Source organism: Pararge aegeria, chromosome 6 (assembly GCF_905163445.1).
Source record: "Pararge aegeria chromosome 6, ilParAegt1.1, whole genome shotgun sequence".
Classification (NCBI taxonomy): Eukaryota; Metazoa; Arthropoda; class Insecta; order Lepidoptera; family Nymphalidae; genus Pararge; species Pararge aegeria.
This window is the reverse complement of record NC_053185.1, coordinates 16,354,749-16,376,221: the sequence shown is the minus strand read 5'-3', so window position 1 is coordinate 16,376,221 and position 21,473 is coordinate 16,354,749. Positions and strand designations below refer to the sequence as shown.

The window sequence follows — 21,473 nt, the reverse complement described above, 5'->3', positions numbered from 1 at the left end:
TTGTTTTAAAATAGAATAAAACTTTAATGAAGTCAACACAGTTTTTTTCTTTATTTCATATTTTTTTTATTTCTAAAGAGCTTTTTAATATAGTGGCTTTACATCTGGTAGGTATACTATTTTATTCAAAATCGCGGCAACGTTAACATGTATGTTACTTGTGAATGCCTCACTATATACAAAGGCAAACTTGTTTAAACCACGCCTACCTACGAAACCATGTATCATTTACTAATAATGATAAATAAATAAATTTAAATTTTTAAATTCCAAACAATAATAACTCATTACTGAGTAGTTTTTTGGTACTGCTGGCCGCATCGATAAGGTTTATTGCACGGGGTCCTTAGCTGTGTCGGCTAAACGATAAAAAAATAGGGATGCGGATGCATCGTTTTGTACTTCTGTCGGTATAATGGAATGCATACCGATATTTATGAAATAAAATATAGACGATACCAATACCAGTGAAAATATTGACAAACTTATGTTGCGGATTCCTTTATTGCAGAAAAACAATTAAGAGTATGCTAAAAATACGACGACGATCCTATATATATATATATATATATATATATAGATATCTATATATATATATATATATATAGATATCTATATATATATATATATATATATAGATATCTATTTCGCGTCCCAATAAAATATTTTAAAACAAAGCAATTATCTAGGTGGGTGTTATACTATTGTTTCAAATATTTGGTCGAAAACATGTTTTTTATATGAACTTGTTAGTTATACGAGTGATGGTTGATACCCTCGCATGGCATAAGACTTATCAAGAAATCTACACTCATGTATAATATGTATATAATGAGTAGATAAATCACAAAACGACGAATTTTAAGTAGGTATATCGTCTAATATATAATAAAAGTTTTTGCGTTAACGTTTAACTAATATATAATGTTAAACTTAGGTAATGTAAAACACACTTGTTGCGTTATGCCGCTCTTGCAGTACCTATATTTAAAACAACACACCGTTTGTGTTTGCCGCACCTTTGTAGGTACATTTATTTTAACACGCCTAGCGTGTTCGAGCCGCCCACGCGTTACGTAGTTTTAAAACACAAACGTTTGTCTTTTCCGCAGCCAACGTGTTAATAAACTTCATATTTATTTGCAGCTCTATGCAGGCGAGTGGCGCTGCGACATACAGGGATTATAACAGCGACGTGTCTCGCCTCCCCCTACCTCGAGGTGACAAACATGTGGTTTGCAGTTGAATCACTACCACTGAATATTTATTTTATGTACTTAGGTAATGTATATTTTCAAATAATTATTTTTATAGATTTATAAGTAAACTAGCAATTACGTGTTACTTTGCTAACGATCCGATTATTCCTGCATCCTCCTATCTATCAGTAAAAGTTACGTCAACATAGTTTCAGTATTTCACGCTGAAAAACGTGACTAGATTACTCTTTATATTTAAGGAGTGCAGAAAAGGACAAAAAATTAACGATACTTATAAAATACATCGATAAATATATATTTGTAAGCAAATTATATACTAGGTATAATTAAAATAGTCTACGTTTTTATGCCTTTGAATACCAGCTGTCAAAAACCAGTTACATATATAAAAAATTTAGGGTAGGCAGAGCTTTTGTGCACGTATGAAGTACACGCCACTGCCAGCTGTCTATATCAGTGGCGACAGCGATATGCTATTAGATATATTAGGGTACATTTTCGATACTAGACTTCTAAGAATGAAAGTTCCATTAAAAAAAAATCGGTTCCGTTAAATTCTTCAAATCCTACGGTATTTCAAGAGATTAGAGCGAAAAAACCAACTTTCCAGCTTATTGCTATTAGTATAAATTAGGTTTACATATCCATGAACCTTAAAACCTTTAAAATAATCGATTTCTTTCCCAGCTTGGGAGTTCTATAAGAAATCGGACAGTGGCAGTTCAAGGAAACTCTTCAGATTCTCTCTAATACACTTGCCAGCGCTCATGTTCCTAATGCTAGTCAATAAGAAGTACTGGACTTCGAGCGATACTCAGGAGCAGAAGGACACAAAGCCCCAAGATATTAAGCATCCGGAGACTAAGAGAATTACAGTACTGCCCAGAGGACCCGTGGTCGCAGCCCAAGAAACTACGGTTCACAAATAATGCTACGAAATAGTAGACATTTTTTTTTAGTATTCCTTTTTTTCTGTAAATAATGTACAATTAATTTTTTGTGATGTTATTTATAGAGTTTGTGTAAGATACAAAATCATGTTTATTTAAATTATTAAGAAGTTAAGTTATATTTTTGATGCTTAATTAGATAGATGGATGGATAAACGAGTAAATGAAATAGACAAATAATAAATCCTTATTTTATTTTGTTTTTCATGTTATCATTTAAATTACAATCACGGTTGGAATTTACTGATGAATTGCCATAGTAGCCTCCAAATGAATCTTATATTTTAATTATATTATTGAGAATTAGGTATACTATATTTATAAAGTTCTTCATATAAAAAAAAGTAAATTGAATTTTTCAACAACATTTTTGTGTTTATTCTGCTGTTTACATTTCAGCATTTCTTGTATTTAGAATGGATACAGTGGCGATTCATCTTATTTATTCTACATACAAATTCATACATTCAGACCTGGTTTTGAACATGAGACATTTGGTAGCATGTGGAAACGCTAGCTAATTAACAAAATGTATAACTATTTTTACTTCGCTCACTGCAACAACTTTGGACACTCCACATGATCTGTGTAAAATTTATTCTGATAGCCGATGGTTCATTTCCTGAAATAAAAATTAAAAAGTTTAATTATGGATACTTTTATTATAATTGTGAAAGTGCGCATGTCTTTTTTTTACAATACACACATCCAGTGGCGTGCACTGGGTTTCTTACCAGGGTATGCAAACAGCAGAAAAATTGCATAAAATGGCCAAAATCCTCCTCCTATACGACCTATATATAAATTTTAGGGTATGCAGTGCTTTTGTGCATGTATGAAGTGCACGCCACTGCACACATCGCCATCTAGACTCAAAGTAAGCGTAGCGTATAGGTACTAATACGACTGATTTTTAGGAATAATATACATATACACACCCAGACACTGATAAACACTTATGTTCATACAAAAACATTTTCCAGTTATGGGAATCGAACCCACGGCCTTGGACTCAGGAAGCAGCAAACTCGGAAAGCATCGTGAGGTAACCTGCATGCCTGAAAGTCCTCAAAATGCGTGTGGAGTCCACCAAGTGGACTGGGGTCATTCTGAGAGGGGGCCCGTGCCCTGTACTGGGCCGGTAAAGAGTTAAGGGTGGTGACTTTTATAACCGCAGAATACTACAGGGTTTTCCATACTGAGCAGCATGCTTACTTGGACTTTTTAGACGAGCGGTCGCCATCTCTGCTCTCGTCACGGGATCTCTTCTGCGACTTGTGGTCGGACCTCTTCTTGTGATCGCCGTTGGACTTGCTATGCGACGACTTGCTGCGATCTCGGTCGCTGTGCGAGGACTTGTCGTGATGGGATGACTTGTGGTGCTTGTCACGGTTCTTCGATGGACTGTAATAAGTATAACTTGCAGTTATGGTTTGTATATTTGCAATATTGTTACAGTGCGCGTGATTTAAGATTTCCAGGCCGTAGTAAAGCACCAAGGACACTTACAGTATTTAGGAATTCAGTATCGTATTGTGATTATGCACCAAGTCTTACCATCATAAACATGTAGTTTGGATGCAAGGAGTGCGTCTAAACTACATGTTTATGTAAGAATGTATTAGCGGTATAATAACTGAATACGCGCGGTGTACGAGCCATAGTAACTGTTAGATGGTAATATTCACATTATAACAATCTATCGAATACCCTTTTGCTACCATTACGCACTTCACTATCAATGTATGAGCGCTTTATGAGATTAGGCAGTATGAATATAGGTACCTAATCTTTAAAAAGAGAAAAAAAAAAAAACAGTGTCTTTTGGAAAGAGTTGGAGGTCATTGATCTTTTTTTATCAATCTATTCTCGGTCGCACCCAGCACGGCTAGCATAGCACGGCAGGAGACAATTATATCCCCGGGAAAAGGATACAAATTTATCTTCTCCTACAGCTTTATTAACTCTCAGAGCACTGGCGCACAAGTGTAAAATAATATCCAAATAATATATGTGTAATAATAAACGGGGGTAAACTTCTCCTATTCCATGTTCCAGTTATTTAGCAGGTGGGCACGTTAACTATATCCCTTGTCAGGGGATATAATTTTTATCTCCCGCCTGTCCTAGCCCTGCAGTAGCGCTTATAGGGCGCCATAGTGACGTGCGCAATAGCGGCTGGATATCGATAAATTGTACCAATTGGTATCATAGCGCTACTTCGCAAATCAATGACAAATTCCTTATGAAGTTTATGAAGATACGACTCGGCGGTAAAGTTAGCACAGTCTTAATTGGGCGGGCTAAAATAAACACTATTATCTTCAAATTTATATCGCTAACTAGCTGTTGTCAGCGCTCTTCGTCCGCGATTATTACGGTTTATACTAATCCTACTATAGATAGAACTGTTTGTTTTCGAGGTATAAAAATATGATATAAAAAGTACCCTATGTTTCTCTATGTCCTTTCAACTAACTCTATGCCAAATTGATTGGTACCTTAACCAGAGCGTGCAGTGAACAAACATACTTTCGCATTTATAATATTAGTAAGGATGGTATCCCACCTGCTACTACTATGTTTTGACGGGCTTTTGTGGCTAGAGCTTTTGTGATTGGAGCTCGAGCTTTTGTGATTGGAACTCGAGCTCTTGTGGTGGGAGCTGGAGCTTTTGTGGCTCGAGCTTTTGTCGTGCTTGCCCTTTTTCCGACCCTCCTCCTCATCGAACGAGCGGCGCGGGTCGCGGCCTCCCTTGCGTTTCCGGTTGAAGTCGTCCCCGACCCGATCGTAGTTGCGATCGTTTTTGTCCTCCTCGGCCGCTTCGCGTTCCAGATCGGACCAGTCCTTGCCGGATTCTTCGTCCTCCTCTGTAACAAATTAAAATAATAAGCACCATTATGACTGGACATCGCCAAGATTGGTGAGCGCCACTTATTCCAGTTACACATCATCATCATCATGCCTAATGGTATAGGCGGTGTCTTTAGAAAAAAAAATGTTTCACCAACTCTTAAGTGATAACTACTGGTGAAAAGTTGAAGTAAGCCTAGGAATCTCCTAAGATTAGGTGTTACTTGTTAAAGCATTGCCTTGTTCATCGTTAGTGTGATAGGTTTATTGTATGGTATGGAATATGGTTTGTTGCCCATTTTTCAATAAATAGCCTATTATGACCTTCATCGAAAATTGGGCTATCAAATACAAAAAAGATTTATGATCTGATTAGTAGTTCTAGTTTTTAGTGTATTCAAGTATACGTGTGTTTTATGTGCCCGCGATTTCGGACTGGGCCAGCGTGGTGGATTGCGGCCTTAACACCATCTCATTGTGGAAGGAGATCCGTGCCCAGTAGTGGGCCGGTAATGGCTTGATATGATGATGATTATTTTTTTTGTATGAAACGAATTAATACTGAATTTTAGTCTGAAATCGTAGTACAGATGTTGTTAGCTTTAATAATGGGAACTACAAGGTCGAGAGCTTTCGGGTATTTTTTATTTAGACCTGTATATTAATGATTTTTCTTGTGTGTTTGAGAAATCCTGCTCATGTTCACAGAATGTAAAAGCCAGTTTCCAGAATGCAAGCTATATGTATGCAAAACTTAGTTAGGATTGGTTAAGAGGTTGACCCAGGCAAAGATAAAAAACACATACTTTCACATTAAATAACAGTTCCAGCGGGATTGTGACAAAAACAAACAAAAACGTGGACGGTGTCGTAAAAAACAGCTATCTTTCCATAAATTTGAAATTAAGTTTTGTCTGTTTGTCTTATATTTTGCATTTACCACATTAGTTACAATATAGTGCGATCAGCGCAAAAACGTTTGTAAAAGGCGCCGATGCACAATATAAGTAAACTGAGATGCGAATGTTGTGGGAATGAGATATCAAATTGCCAAGAACAGTTAGACAGCTTATATTTTTTGTTAATATTAATGTAATTATTATTGTTTTTACTAATTGGATTTATATTTAACCTAATTAAAAACATAAAAATTGCCAAGTGTGAGATTTTCTACCTACCTTTCCTTATTCGATCGCGTGAAAGTTAAGTTCCACGCAATCGAATAAGGAAACTTAGGTAGAATATCTCACACTTGCCACTCTGTGCTTTAGCGATATCTTTTCGATAGACAAGGGTATAAAAAAAAAATATGAATGGACGACCTTATTTCTTACCCTCACTCTCACCAGAACCATCCGATACGTCGGATGCTTCGGAGTCATACTCTGAGTCGTCCTCAGACTCTTCCTCGGATTCTGCGTCCGTTGGCTCGTACGCGTCGTCCTCTTCTTCAGATTCCTCGTCCTGCAATGCATTTCAATTAGCATATTTTAGTCGAGGGTCAGTACTGACCCATAGACAAAAGATTCAGTTAGCATATTTCAGTTGAGGGTCAGTACTGGCCCATAGACAAGAAATTTTATTTTAATTTATTTATTGAACCAAAATATAACACATTTTATAGGTTCTTTGCCCCCTAACCCTTATTTACTTTTCACGGAAAGAAGAATTCTAACATTGCTTACGTCATGCATTCATCAGTACGCACCTCTACGACTTAAGTAGGCTTAATAGACAGATGTATATGATTTACATCAAGTGGCAGATAATATCATCTATATCAATAGCCTATAACAGGTGATCACAGTAGATAACAGTTCTGTTATGTTCCCCTATTAGTGTCGTACGACACCCGTAGGAAGAGTAGGGGTGGTGACAACATTATTCCGATCTGCCATCACCAGGGCTAGAAATGGCAGGCAGATAAGAATGGCGATTTAGCTAGGACTGATGATGAGTTTATGGTCCAAATGCCTTTTTTGTACTCCAAGTTAGCACTTGGCACCATTCTAACCTGATTATTTAAAACCTTATGGCATGGCAATTTATTAAAAACCATGCCCTACTCAGTTCCTTTGCCGTATCTTACTAATCCAGGGTGCTAATTAGTCAAGACCGAAGCGTGCCAGCAGACCAGACCAGAGTAAATTCAGATGTTATAAGACCTATTACCGTACCTATTCGATGTTCGACAGCCTTACTATACAAGGAACCTTTGAAAGGCATTGTTTAAAACTGGCATTGGAATGTATAATAATATATTTATAACCTGATGTGCGTTTTCGGCATCCGACTCGGGATCCAAGAAGGTCCATCCTCCATTGTCAAAGAATCCCTCGATATCATCTGTGATCGTCTTCATAACTTTCGTCCAGTTCAGCGACTGTATTCCCTCCGAGTATCGAATATCGCAGGAGCTGCAAAAGAATAGTCGATTACAGTCCGTCCATGCAAAGTAATTGCACAAAAATTACAGCAGACCAAGGGGTGGATAAGACATACGTAGGAACTAGTAATTTGTAAAGGTTTGTTTGTTAACTTGATATTTAAAACTAGGTTTTCTTGACGCAACCGTCACTGGTGCAGTTTCGTGAGTTAAATACACCCTTCCGAACACATCCACATGTGTTGAGTTATTAAAGGAGATAACTAATCATCATTACCCTTAGAACATACTAATACTTACATATATTATGTATATTATGTGTGTAGTATTAGAATTTATGAGTAAGAAGTTTATTAAAATTTAAGTTTTAAATATGTATATATACATATTTATTTTAAATAATATAATAATATATATTTTAAACTTAAATTGCTGCACCAACCTGTTCCTTCGTCTTTCCTAACGTCAAAGGTTGTCTGGAAAAGATCGCTTCAGTAATAAGACCGCCTTTGCACGCTCTATTATCTATTTTAAGTTTCTCCTGTATATGTGTGATAATGTGTGTGGGCATTAAGGCTTTTAAACAAACAAACAAGATTTGCTCGCAATCGAAGTAGCAGGGTAAAATTGATCTTATGCATACTGTTTATTACCTACAATTCTTCAACTGGGGCTATTGACAGAACATCTTTTCACAGAATTGAAACATGCAGAAACCGGTGATAAACTGATATTGAAGCATCACAAACCACTACACCTTAGTAGTGTTTCTTGAACAGGCGGTTGGTCACTACATACCATTTAGCAGTTGAGAGTAATTAATTTACCTCTTAATGTTCTAAACGTTTACATATATATGGGAAAATGGCAAAAAGTTTTTGAGCTAGCATGAGTGTGAAGTGAGAAGAGCGCGGGGCCTTTCGACTGTTTTTGGACACTGCATGCAATAAAGGCTTAATGAGGGTTCTGTATTTTCTTAATTCTGTGTGTTTGTTACATACAATTCAGAAGCAGATGATTTGCGACTGTAACTATAATAGCAAAAGTTCCTTTTTACTTTGGCGATTGCGAGCAAGCAAATCTTAGGAGGCTATATGAGTGACTCGCTTCGTTTGTTAGCGAACGCATAAAAGAGTACTCACTTGAGCCATTCCTTAACGTGGTCGAGCATATTCATCGGCACTGCATTAACCATGGCCACTTTCTTTGCGTAGTCCTTGAACACGAAAACCATATCGAAGTTCTTGAGGTGGAATTGGACTCGTTCAAAGTGCACTAGCTCGACATCCTCGAGGGCGATGACGAAGGGCGGCCACTCGGTCAGGTTGACGAGGGCTCCAGACGTGGGCTGAAGGAGTACGGTGCTGCGGAATGGTGCTCCGGGGAAACCCAGCTCTCTGTGTGAACAAATGTACCGAATATTAGCACAGGGCACTAAACAAGAGGGACCTTTATTGGCCCCAGCAGTAAGGGCCCACACAGCGTCTATATTACTTCGTGACGCTATCTAAACAATGTCGGCATTTACAACTAGATCAAAGGAGTTGAACTACTTTATGTTATCTTTATACTGTGCCTGGCCTTTCAAACCATGGATAATGGTGCTGATTCAGTTTTTTTGAATGGAAAGGATAGTTAATAAATTAATAATAAATCAAAAGATGCATATTTATTTTTCCATACAAACAAATTCAAATCATTCGAAGTGTTTACTTATGGCAACCCTATTAAATATAAAATACCGACACGTGCATAGTACTTACGCTACCCGACACGTACCAAATAAAGTAACAGGAGTCACTTGATTTTACTTTTGCATGTGATGCTAGGGCTGTATTTAATTTTTTTCAGTAAAAACTATGGCAATGGTCAAAAACTACTTAGCGTTTCCCAGATAAGTCTAAGAGACAGTAAATAATGTAGCTCTAAATCCTCTGAATTATTTATTGGGATTTCATTTACACGTTGTATATTCAATTAATGTAGTAAGCAAGTAACGTGTTTGAAAAAATTTACGTGATTTTTTGGATTAAAACAGTTCATAGACCAGAAATTGGCATCATGCTACATTTTATCCAGGATATGCATGCAATCATTATTATCTCTACTTTCTAAAAGTACTATAATAAATTGACAAAACTTTGTATTCGAGTAGTTAACTTAGTTCTCGAAATAATACACTGAGACAACATTGTTCTTTTGTTTGCTTATTTAAGGACGAATGTCTTTGAGTAAGCAAACAAACTAGTCTGACTAGTGTGTAGGAGTGATTAGTAGGAAAATGGTGTTTTTTGAATATTGTATAGAAGCAGGCGTTACTTTGCGGAAATCCATAATATATTATGAAAATTAACAATTATTCATTGTAAAGTCAACATCTCCTGAGGAAGCTCCGGTTTCCTTTCCGAAACCGGAGCATTGCCGAGGATCTGTTTGGTGTGAATTATAAGGATTTCTCCTGCTGGAGGGATTCTCTTGCTGTTCGCGGAGTATAGCAAATTAAGCTTAATTTTCATAAGTATTTTTTGGATGCTAAAATATTTCGATCTTGCATTCTTTTCGGGGAGCACTCATACCTGAACGGCGTGTCGAACTCCACCTCCTGTTTGGTCATGTTCTCGACTCGCTCGCAGAAGCTCTTGAAGGCGACCTTCAGTTTGTGCCTGAGCTCACGTTCGCTCTGTTCGGCGGCGAGGTCGTCTCGGTCGTGCATATGTTGGTGCTTACCAAGATCGGTTGTGATCTCGCCCACTTCCGTGTAGAATTGCACGTCCACATGCTTCTTCTTACCTGGAATATTATTTACAACCTGTTAACCGCCTTTATCAAGGTCAACAAATCCCGTGGGAACCATGTTTTCCTGGGATAAAAAGTGGCCTATGTTTCCCTGCGTCAAATTCAAATTAAAAAATTCTACATTTATGTAGGCCTATCACAGGTACTTATGAAGCGTTAGTACTTATATGTTAACATGTGTTGATAAATTCGTTCACCAACTTAAACCTAAAGCTACGAGGGTTCCAAACGCGCACTAGTTTAAGAAGAGCCCCCAACATTATAATACTCATATAACATGGTATAACGTTGGAATAGTTAGTGTTTTGGTCACATTTCAACTTACAGCACTTTCTATATATTAGAGTGATGTAACTCTAAACATTTGTAAGGCCTTTAGTGTTTAAATTGGAAGGACTCGCTATATACACCACACCATATATTTTTATCGTTACGAATTGTTCATGCATATAAATACACTAATTAATACTAATGAAACACGCTCAAAATCAAATCAAAATACGCTCTTAATAGTTATATTTATAGAACTACTCAAAGCTATAATAATAATTTATCGGATTTAAGATTTATTTAATCTTACTCTTGCTCAGTTAAAAAAACATATTTATTCTAAATTCTAACTTCTAATTTTTCTACGTAAAAGTACTACTTATGTTTTCACATATCCACTTTGATGGATATTGTTAATAAGGGTCTTCCCTTATTTATATTATCTGTCAATAATATGTGTTTTTTTCTCTCGAGACAATATTCTAAAGTTTCATAATTAAGTTATAAGTTTGCTGTCAATTTTAATGTATTCGTTAGATTGAGTGTATGTGTTATTTTCTTTGTACTAATTTTAAGTATTAAGTATACTGTTTGGGCCTTAATAAATAAAATAAAAAAAAAAAAAAATAAACAAAGATATTTTGGTCTGCAAATTGATAGATGTCTTAGTGGTTTACAGGTTATCCTTTTTGAGGTTACAAAAGTTTTATCATATCAATCCATTACCGGCCCATTACAGGGCTCTGGTCTTTTCCCACAATAAGGGTTTAGGCCGTAGTAAACTATCGCGGATTGGTTGACTTTAAACCCCTTTCGAGAACATAATGAAAAACTCTTACGTATGCTGTTTTCCTTCACCATTGAAGCTAGTGATATTTTATTTACTTAAAACGCACATAAGTTAGAAAAGTTAGAGGTGCGTGCTCGGATTCGAGCTCGGCCACCCGAAAGTAAAGTCGAGCTCCTGCCAACTGGGCTATCATCGCTTCATCAAATGTTTAAAGAACATAGATAACTCACCAAACATTATGGCATGCTTTAAATGGAAATGCAACAATATGATCATTTCGCCATCACAGGGTTGAAAGAATGCATTCTTAATATTATTGTACAAAATGTCCACTTTATCGCCTCTGACTGATGTGAACCTAAAACCGTTTGTGTGCGCTTCGAGAGACCCGCTCATCCTTTTTGTGACTATATTAGGTCTTATGTACAGATCCTTGAGTTTGGGGTTGCCTTTACTCTGCGAGAGGACCAATGTGTCTTGTTTAACCAGATCTTCCTTCTCCCTTTCTTCGGCTTCCCGCGTTTTGAACTTCTTCTGAACTTCTTTTATGAGCCGGAAGCCAGTGTTCAGATTTGCTGAGGGTGGTGATATTTCGCCGGGCTCTTTTGTGTTTGTACTTCGGTATGTTCTGTAAATGACAACTCAAGTGTTTATTCTCTAATTATTGTACTTTAAATATCTGTTTGCTGTAACTATATACTATAAAACATGAAACTCTCTAATTGATATTAATAATTTTCTTTTTTATATAACTGTAATATAAATATAAAAATTCCGGTGTATTGCCGTAGTAATATTTATTTATTTATATTTATTGAAATATTTAAAGTACTTATGGACTTACCAATTAATATTGGCTTCAGTCATACGTATCGTAAATATTTGGATCGAATAGTGAATAATAAGGTATTATCTGTGAGAGAAGTTGCCTTAATTTGCGAGATCAGTTTGCTTAGACATAAACTTACACTTCTTTGACGAAGGTGGCATCAGGTTGTGCGTAGTTCCCGCCCTCGTTCCGCCCCATAGTCGCCCCGGGGTGGAAGAAGTTTATCCTGAGGTACGTATAGTCGCCCTCCACGGACTGGGATATATTCTTAATGGTAGATATATGGAATGGTACTGGGACACCGAATATCGGTAAAATAACTGTTTCATATTTACGATCTGGAAGATAAGCATATTTTAATTAACCGATTGAACTTAAGTTTCTGAAGACTTTCTGTGGAGTCTCAGCGATCTGTATCCGTAGTATTTTTTTATATTTTTATAATTTTTAGTAAAACTATTTCAGTTTTACTAAAAATTATTTAAAAATAATTAATTATTTACTTAAGGGTAGGCTTTTTATAACTCTTACAATGCCTATACGTAAGTTTATTATAACTCATACTAGAGATTTTCTTCATTTAACATCATCTGCATACCCTGTGCATACCCTCTATGCACACCACTGAGTCTACAGCCATGCTTATTTCTATCGCCAAGAAGCATAGTTGGATTTGCCTATAATTACACTGGCGTATGACACGATGGTTTTCCACTTACCATCAGGTGGCCAATCTGCTTGGTCCGTCAAATAATTACTATTAAAAAAACCATGTAACGAGTATCCACTTCTACAGGCAGCTCTCATGGCTGATCTTTCAGGATTAGCGACTCTAAAGTAAAGTGAAATAAGTTCCACTTTACTTCAACATAATAGCACTCCGATATTCGAAATAGACTTAATGGCTACTAGCGTATTAAAACTTATACTAAGGGACCATGATGTAGATACACCCCTAGTTATCAATACAAATATATTTACTTTCCTCTGTATTTCAGTGAATACATGAAGCAATTGGCACTACAATAATCGTTTGTTATGAGTCAAAGATACTATAATAAATATTAATAATAAATTTCTTTTAAGACCTCTAAACATCATCATCATCATCATCCACATCAGGGACAGTTTAAAAGCAAAAACCCACCATGCCGATCCAATGCAGGTAGACGGTATTTAACAACTATTATTACAAGTACGTGATAATAGCCGACTATTATGGTCTTAACGTGCGCTCCGAAGCGCGGGATTTGACACAGCAAATTTCCTAACTCCGGGCTGGTACTGGAAATTCTTTAACCGAAAATGAACAATACCTAAAAACTTGGGTCTGATACGAGATTCAAACGCAGTACCTCGTTGATCTATAGTTGAAAATGCTAACCAGTGAACAACTTACATCTTAAAAAGCATGTTGGGTCTAAGCTTTATATCCTTATTATTTTATAGCTTTATTTCTCCATTGCAGATGTACCTAGCATCGGAACAATAAATAGTTTAGTGAATTCCTTCATTAATATTTTTTTGACGGCCGATTGGCGATGATAAGATGTCGGTCGAAGCTTTTCGCGAGAAGACCATTGACTGAAACGACGATCGGGACAATAACGGTCGACTCAACATTCCACATGGTGGTAATTTCGTGAGCAAGGTCCAAGTATTTAGTTCTAAGTATTTATGTATTATTATTAATAAAAATACTCATCAGTCATCTCAGTTGCCATAACACAAGCTGAGCTTACTTTGGGGCTAGATGGCGATGTGTGTATTGTCGTAGTATATTTATTTTTATTTTTATTTAATATGTTTACTCACCCACATACAACTTTAATTCTTTCACTTCATTCTCTCTGGGCATCTGACTGACACTTTTGTACGAAACTGTGCTTTTCCTTATTTTCTCGCCCTCCTTCCCGCTAGACTGTTTCGCCAATCTCTCTTTCGCCTTCTCGTTTAGCGCTATGGCAAGCTCCCTTTGATGCTCCTTGCGTTTCTCCTCGGAGGAATGTTCTGTACGGAGCTTGGATTCGATAACGGCAGTTCTTTTGCCTCGACCTAAAAATGATTTTTTTTTATGTTTATAAACGAGCGCTTGACTGCAATCACACCTAATGGTAAGCGATTAGGCAGCCTAAGGTGGAGCGCGCTTGCCTAGAAGATGCCTATAATCACTCTTGATTTCAAGGTACTCATATTGTACGAACTGGGGAAAATGGAAGCTGGAAGAGCATTTCAGATCCTAGCGTATCAGATCAGAAACGTAGATGCGAAGCGCTTTATACGCGTCCGCGGTATATCGAACACGTAGGGATGCAGATCCTTACGGTGCATCACGGTTCAATGGTAAAAATAATGAGCCCCGAATACTAGAAAGCATCTAATGTCCATTTTCACTAAACCTAGGCATCGCCTAAATAGAATGTCTAATGATTTAGCCTCTTGGCGATGTCTACAAAAAAAAAAGTTTCACCAACGCTTAGAGGTGATAACTAATTACTTCGTGTACTAATTGGTGAAAGTTTGATGTATGCCTAGGAATCTCCTTAGATAAGGCGTTATTATTGATTGATTATTTAGGTAATAACAGTTTTAGAGCAATTTTAACCTAAAAATTTAGGTCTTCGTTACTTGTTTTTGAGTAAATTATTAATTTCTATGCAATTCTTGTTTACATGAAAATTAAATTGATAATATTTCAATTAATAACATAACTAGCTTTAAAGTGTTAAAAGTTAAAATAAAAAAAAACGTATGTGTTAGAAAACGCGTTAGAAGTTATACTTCTTTGGCGTAACAAGACAAACATCTTTTCAAAAATTAAATCTTTCGCCTTATTCTACGTTTGTAGAAAAAACTACAATTACAATAGAAAAAAGGTGTTTAATACATTGAAAGTTTTATTATAACGCATTATCTATTTATTAGTTATCACCTTATCTGGCAACCTAGTTTCAGTCGAGATTAAAATTTGAGATTTTAGTACAATTGAATCAATTAATGCACCGGAGACTTTGACAATTGAAAGTAATTTAAACTGTCAAAACTTTTTTTGAAAAAATAAAATGTTGACTAAAGCTAACTTCAGGGTGTCGGTTTTTGTGACCGTGTTCGCGCATCGTAAAAATTTACTCTCATCATCTCATTTTCCGTAACCCGCCAAAAAAAAGTAGGTATAACTTCATTAAAAATTGAGGAAGGGAAGGAATTTTGACAGAGCTGCGAAGTGGTGGAGACGCGGCGAGACGCACCTTGTATTTGTTAGTTCTTAATAGACAGTGAAGTTATGCGTTTACGGATTTCCACGGATCACATGTTTTGTTTATCATAGGAAAGGAAAGGATATGTAACGAAACATGAATTAATAAATTTCTTAAGCCAATGAAACTCACCTCCATTCTCTATCCATCCAAGATTACATGGAAGGAAAGAAAAAAAAAACATATGAATAATATTATTAATATTTTACACAGTGAAGTCAAAGATTAGCTTTTAAATAATAAAAGAATAATATTAAATAGATGATAGTTTAGTTACAGATTACTGGAGGCTTACTACCATAACATTATGAGAAAAAGTGCATTCATCATACAGTAAATACCAGTTTTATAAGTTACCTGTGTTAAATAGATAAAGAAATTACATGTGGATATTTTTTTAATATACTGACATATGAATTGAATTGTACAAATATTGCATGGTAATAAGAACCCCCTTAAAAATCATAAAACATATTATTCATAACGCTATTCAAACCAATTCTGATTTGTATTATTTCACCCCAACAAATGAAACATAAGTGTTAGTAAAAGTTAAAATAAAACCCATAGTTAAAATGACACCAATTAGCAACACCCAATAAAGGTTCGTACGATAAAAGTGAATTCAAAATAGACGCCAGCAGGGCGGGAGTGAGAGTTTTGAAAACATCTTCTATCTCTGTCATGCTCACCAAGAATTTCAGTCTTGTTTTCCTTTTCCTCCTCCTCTTCCTCGTCATCGTCCTTGAGGAAGATGCCGATGTTTTTGATCTTCTTTTTGGACTGCGTGAGAAGAGACGCCGGCTGTTCCTCGTTAACTAGCACTGTGTCTCCGATGAATAGAGCGTATGTCTGCAAAACCGACAGAAACACGTTATAGCCTTATGGTCGCCTAGTACAGTTACTAGGCCATCATAAGATGGTAGGGACTAGAGGCCTAACATCAGACCCAGAACTAGACACAGGCTCGACCAATGGAATGAATGAATGAATGAATACACTTTTATTGTACACCACATAAACATAACAAATTATAAGTAAAAATTTAACAAAAAGTATACAATTGAACTGGAACTGTGTTGTCAGGGAAGGAAAATGAAGTTTTAAAACTCTTTGACTCTAACTATGGCCAGACTCCTGGAACTGTGTTGTCAGGGATGGAAATTAGAATTAGACCAACTCATTTACACTCTGTATCAATATTTAAGGTAAGCGTTGACTAGCACTGTGTCTCTTATACATAGAGCATATGCCTGCAAAACCGACATTAAATCGTTATAGTCTTATGCTCGCCTAGTACAGTTACTAGGCCATCATAAGATGATAGGGACTAGTGGCCTAACATCAGACCCAGAACTATGGCCAGACCACTGGAACTGTGTTGTCAGGGTTTGAAAATAAAATTGGAACAACTCATTTACACTAATCTGTATCATTGATATTCAGGTAAGCATTGACTAGCACTGTGTCTCCGATGAATAGAGCATATGTCTGCAAAACGAAAGAAAATCGTTATAGCCTTATGTTCGCCTAGTATAGTTACTAGGCAATCATAATATGATAGGGACTAGTGGCCTAACATAAGGAACAAACAAGATGTATGGCCGGACCACTGAAACTGTGTTGTCAGCAAGGCTAGCAAAAGCAGGAGACAATTATATCCCCGGGGAAAGGATATAAATTTATCTTCTCAGAGCACTGGCGCACAAGTGGATATAATATCCAAATAATAAACGTGGGAACACTTCTCCTATTCCAAGTTCCAGTGATTTGGCAGTTGGGCACGTTACTTATATACCTTGTCAGAGGATATAATCAGGGGATATAATTTTTATCTCCCGCCCGTGCTAGGGATGGAAAATAATATTGGAAAAAGTAATTTACACTGATCTTGATATTGATATTCAAGTAAGTGTATCAAAAGGCTTACTACCATTGTTTGAATTCCCCCATTGCTTCTGTTCCCCATATTTTACATCGCAAAGTGACGTAACTTTTGTTTATTTGCCTCGCCTTCACATTTTGCAATGTCTATCAGAAAGATGCAAGGCATCTTTGGAGCCTATTTAATCAAGATGAGTGAAATAAACAGACAGCAATCATATATATCATTCGCATATCACCACCCTGGGACCTACTACAGTTTCACCTTATTCATTATACTTTTCATTCCCTTGTTGAGTTCCCTTGTCCCTTGCCGAGCATGTTATAGATGCTCTATATGTTGCAATTCTTTGAATTCTTGCAAAAAATCATTGAAACAAAACGGTAAACCATCATCATCTCAACTGTTTGATGTCCACTACTAGACACAGCTACTCCATAGGGAATTACAGACTCCACTCATACCACGACTGGCATTAACCGACTCACATGATGATACCTGCATTTTCCATTGCAGGGTTATCATCCATGACCTTGAAACCTAAAAAATCTGATCTACCATCCTTAGCTACTGCATACATACACACACTGCTGTGCCATAAATAATAATTAAATCGAACCAGTGTAGAAAAATGCAGTTGCTTATGGGACTTACCTTGCCTTCTTTATCTGTTGCAGCACTGTTAGTCAAGTTTGACAGACCTATGTTAATGTTGAACACCATGCCTTTCTTTGCCACTATGGATGTTTTGGGACCAATCACTATTGAGCTTTCGCGAAACTCTATACCCATTGCGAAACTAAAAGAAAATAAAGCAAATTTTGATTCAACACGCTTGTTAAAATGAAACTTGCTAAAACAAAGGGCTCCCATGTAAAATAAATTTATTTAAATACCTCAATTTATATCTCAAAGTAGGTTACAAAGAACCATATCTTTTTTTTATATTTTTAAACATAATTTCATCTTTTCTAACAAAAATATTGTTTACATATATATGAGAAAAATTCAGCAAACCTTCATCTACAGGATGAATTTAAATCAATAATCATTGTCTGAGGTCTGTTACATATTAGCTTGGTAAGCTTGACTTTACTTGACTCAATGAGTAACATATTAAGAATTCAACTCACTATATGTTTATGAAACATATTAGAAATAAAATTTAAAAAATGTTACCCACCCAAAGCTTTTTGTTAGATTGTCGACAAGTTCAGGTTTTTCTTTCTTAGCCAATTCCAATCCAGCCTCGTACACTGCAGACAACTTGACACCAGACACAAGACGTTTAAATATCTCCTCCTCTAAATTCAGTAGGAAATTGTAATTGCTCTGAACACTGTCAGTTGGATTGACCAGCAATGTGCGTACAATATTAGAACAATATGATTTATATCTTGCGCCCAGTGAACAGATTATGGCACCAAAATGTAAGTGATTTTTGTCCGATACAGCACTGAATTTCAAACTGTAATTGTCACCAGACTGTATGATTGGTGGATAGCACATATCCACTTGACTCGTGTCCACTCCTGTGACATACTTTTTGTCTGATATTGCTGCTTCAACACCTTCGGCTAACTTTGAATGCTTTACTTTCTGAAACATTAATCAACTGTTTTAATATGTGTCAATTTGGTACCTCAATTTGACTACACCACTGAACAGATTTTAATAAAATTCAGTACACATATTGTAGCTAAAACCCTAAGGTGGCTATTTCACATATGTTTTATCCCCAAAAAACACCAGACTACTGTTTATGCAGTATTAAAATAACCTTCTGCTACATGTGCCATGGTTTAACAGCTGATCCTGGCGAGGAAAAAGCTATCATCGTAAAAAGGTAACTCTGGATTACAAATCTTCATAGTGTGATCATCACAAAGATTTTAAGTTCTTTAGTGTTGTAAACTACAGGTTTCTGATACAACTTCCATCCAAGTACATTTAAACATAATGAACAATCAATTTGTGCGGCATCAAGATATATAATAATTAAACATAAATTTACACACTATACTATTGATAAAGCTGTTTTTTATTGAATACACTGACTTCTGAGACTACCAGTCAGCTTAGAAAAATAATTTTGCACTTAATAACAGAATCTTTGAGAAAGGTTATAAGGCTAAATAATACCATTCTATAACCCATTATAGCAGAGCAAATGAAGGAATAATACTGGCGGGTGATGCGATGGAGTGGTTTGGTGTACATGGTATAGAAAAGCAAGTATTATGAAAATTAATGATCAGAATTATGCATTAAGTCATGGATTAACTAAATATTATAATTTGTATTCAATTACCTTATCTGAATCAATAATTTCCATGATTTGATCCTTTAAGTACTTGGTGAATACATCTACTGTTACCATACATGCTTTTTTAACAGTGATAACCTCTGGATCTTCCTTGGGCGCCATAATTAGAGCAACTGAGGAGCTTATATCCACATTTTCAAACTTTTCTGACTTTACTGCAGCCTTCCAACTCTCACTGAATTCACCTGGGTAATTGTCCTTAGCAAAAACACCAAGTGTTTTACCAGATTTAGATTTCTTGATTTCTTGAATGAGCTTACTGAAGTTGTCCTTGTCATGATCATTCTAAAATAATGTTATTTATTAATTGTCAATGGGTCTGTTAAATCATTGTTTATAACAAACAATCTGTAAATCTATAATATGTAATGGAACTATGTCTACACAACATTACAACATTGTATTTTAAAATATAAATATTAATGTTTAAAAATCAAACATTAATATTAATAATTTTTAATATACAAAGTGTTTAATGTTTTGATAAATACAATTGTTCATTATGTCAGCCTCAGGTCATAACCTTAAACCGGTAACAACTGAAGTAACAAACACACAAATCCCTCTGCCTAAAAGTTTTCAATAATCTTCCACATTACTAGCATATTTTTGAGGCACTCACCATTTGCTACTTTTGTCATCTTTATATATATAATTCTTGTGTGCGTGTGTATGACACTGAACTCCTCCTAAACGGCTGGACCGATTTGAATGAATTTTTTGGTATGCCTTTGGGTGGCACCCTGGATGGTTTAGATTCATAAATCAGCCCGACAGATGGCGCTGGGGTCCGCTTGTATAATATATAAATCAATTATGTTACTTACCCTGTCCCTTATTAATAGTTTCACTGGGGGTAGATCAGTTTCTTCTTTACCATTTTCAATTTGCCGCAAAAATTCTATCTTCTTTTTACTTGCAAGGAAACACATACTGTGTTCACTTAGGACTGTTATTGTATCTGGTAGTTCATATCCAAATAACCATGTCTGATGAAAAAGAAACACTATTAAGGCTGGATTAATGCAAAAATCTAACAAAAATTACATAAACAGCCTTGCGAACATCAGCAACACCGATAAGGCAGGAAACCTTATCTGTTGGGATAAATCAGAATAAGAAGGACTAATATTGTTGAGTGCTGCATTGTAATAACTCATATTTTATTGTAAGTTAGTACTTGGTACAAGGATACAGTATAGGTACTTACAATAAAATATGTCTGTGTCTACAGTCAAGAATGTTATATCATACATAACTCCGTCCCTGGTGCTTTAATATGTAAATGCAAGTATTTAAATCAGTTTATTTTATCATATCTAGTAACATAATTCTAAAGATCAGAGATGAGAGATGATGGATTCAAATACTAACACTGCATGCGATACAGCCTGAAACTAGTGAATTTATAATGCTGTTTAATAAATTTACTACGCACCATAATTACACAAATCCACCCTGAGTAACGTGTATTTGAATTATGCGCACATTGAAATAAGTGCGGTCAGCGGTGTGCTAGTAAATACAAACCTGTAACGCCGTCGATTTACTGTAAATTGTATCTTCGTCTCCACCAACGCAAGACACCAGACAATCGGCTTTAGCCAAGGCATCCTCACTCTTTGAGTCAGCAGCAGCCTGCAATCAATGTAACAATAAAATAAACGAGTACATACAACATCCCAATCCACCAAGAATCATGAACAACCTTCCACGCCGCGTACAGCCTTTTCATGCGCCTATAAAATGTATCTTTATCGAGTGATATATTAGACATGTTGAAATTTGTCCCAAGACCTAACTACAAATAGTCTTTCTCGTAATAGTTATCCCTTCGGACGCGAAATAAATATAATTTAATTCACAACATTACAACATTTTCCTTTGAAGTTTGACAGCAAACAAAAATGG

At 36.0% G+C, this 21,473-nt stretch overlaps 2 protein-coding genes across 3 annotated transcripts in view; one reads left to right on the top strand and one right to left on the bottom strand.

The window, feature by feature from the left end:
• LOC120624277 (protoheme IX farnesyltransferase, mitochondrial) overlaps positions 1-2,372 on the top strand; it is a 9,526-nt gene extending 7,154 nt beyond the window's left edge. Inside the window, exons 7-8 of the mRNA XM_039890727.1 lie at positions 1,147-1,281; positions 1,908-2,372. Coding sequence (XP_039746661.1) covers positions 1,147-1,281; positions 1,908-2,149 — 377 coding nt within the window. The 3' untranslated portion in view covers positions 2,150-2,372. The remainder of the gene's footprint in view (positions 1-1,146; positions 1,282-1,907) is intronic.
• On the bottom strand, positions 2,348-21,473 carry LOC120624276 (FACT complex subunit spt16). Of its 2 annotated transcripts, XM_039890725.1 has the most exons (18): positions 21,271-21,473; positions 21,093-21,200; positions 20,390-20,551; positions 19,548-19,847; positions 18,420-18,835; positions 17,891-18,035; positions 16,044-16,203; positions 15,484-15,492; positions 13,910-14,149; positions 12,234-12,432; positions 11,496-11,893; positions 9,986-10,199; positions 8,552-8,806; positions 7,293-7,440; positions 6,358-6,487; positions 4,740-5,040; positions 3,386-3,574; positions 2,348-2,792 (listed from the first exon to the last, which is right to left on the bottom strand). In XM_039890725.1, the coding sequence occupies exons 1-18, from the start codon at positions 21,337-21,339 to the stop codon at positions 2,786-2,788; spliced, it is 3,450 nt and encodes a 1,149-aa protein (XP_039746659.1). In that variant the 5' UTR covers positions 21,340-21,473; the 3' UTR covers positions 2,348-2,785. The 2 variants fall into 2 exon arrangements, with proteins under 2 accessions (XP_039746659.1, XP_039746660.1); XM_039890726.1 differs by lacking the exon at positions 15,484-15,492.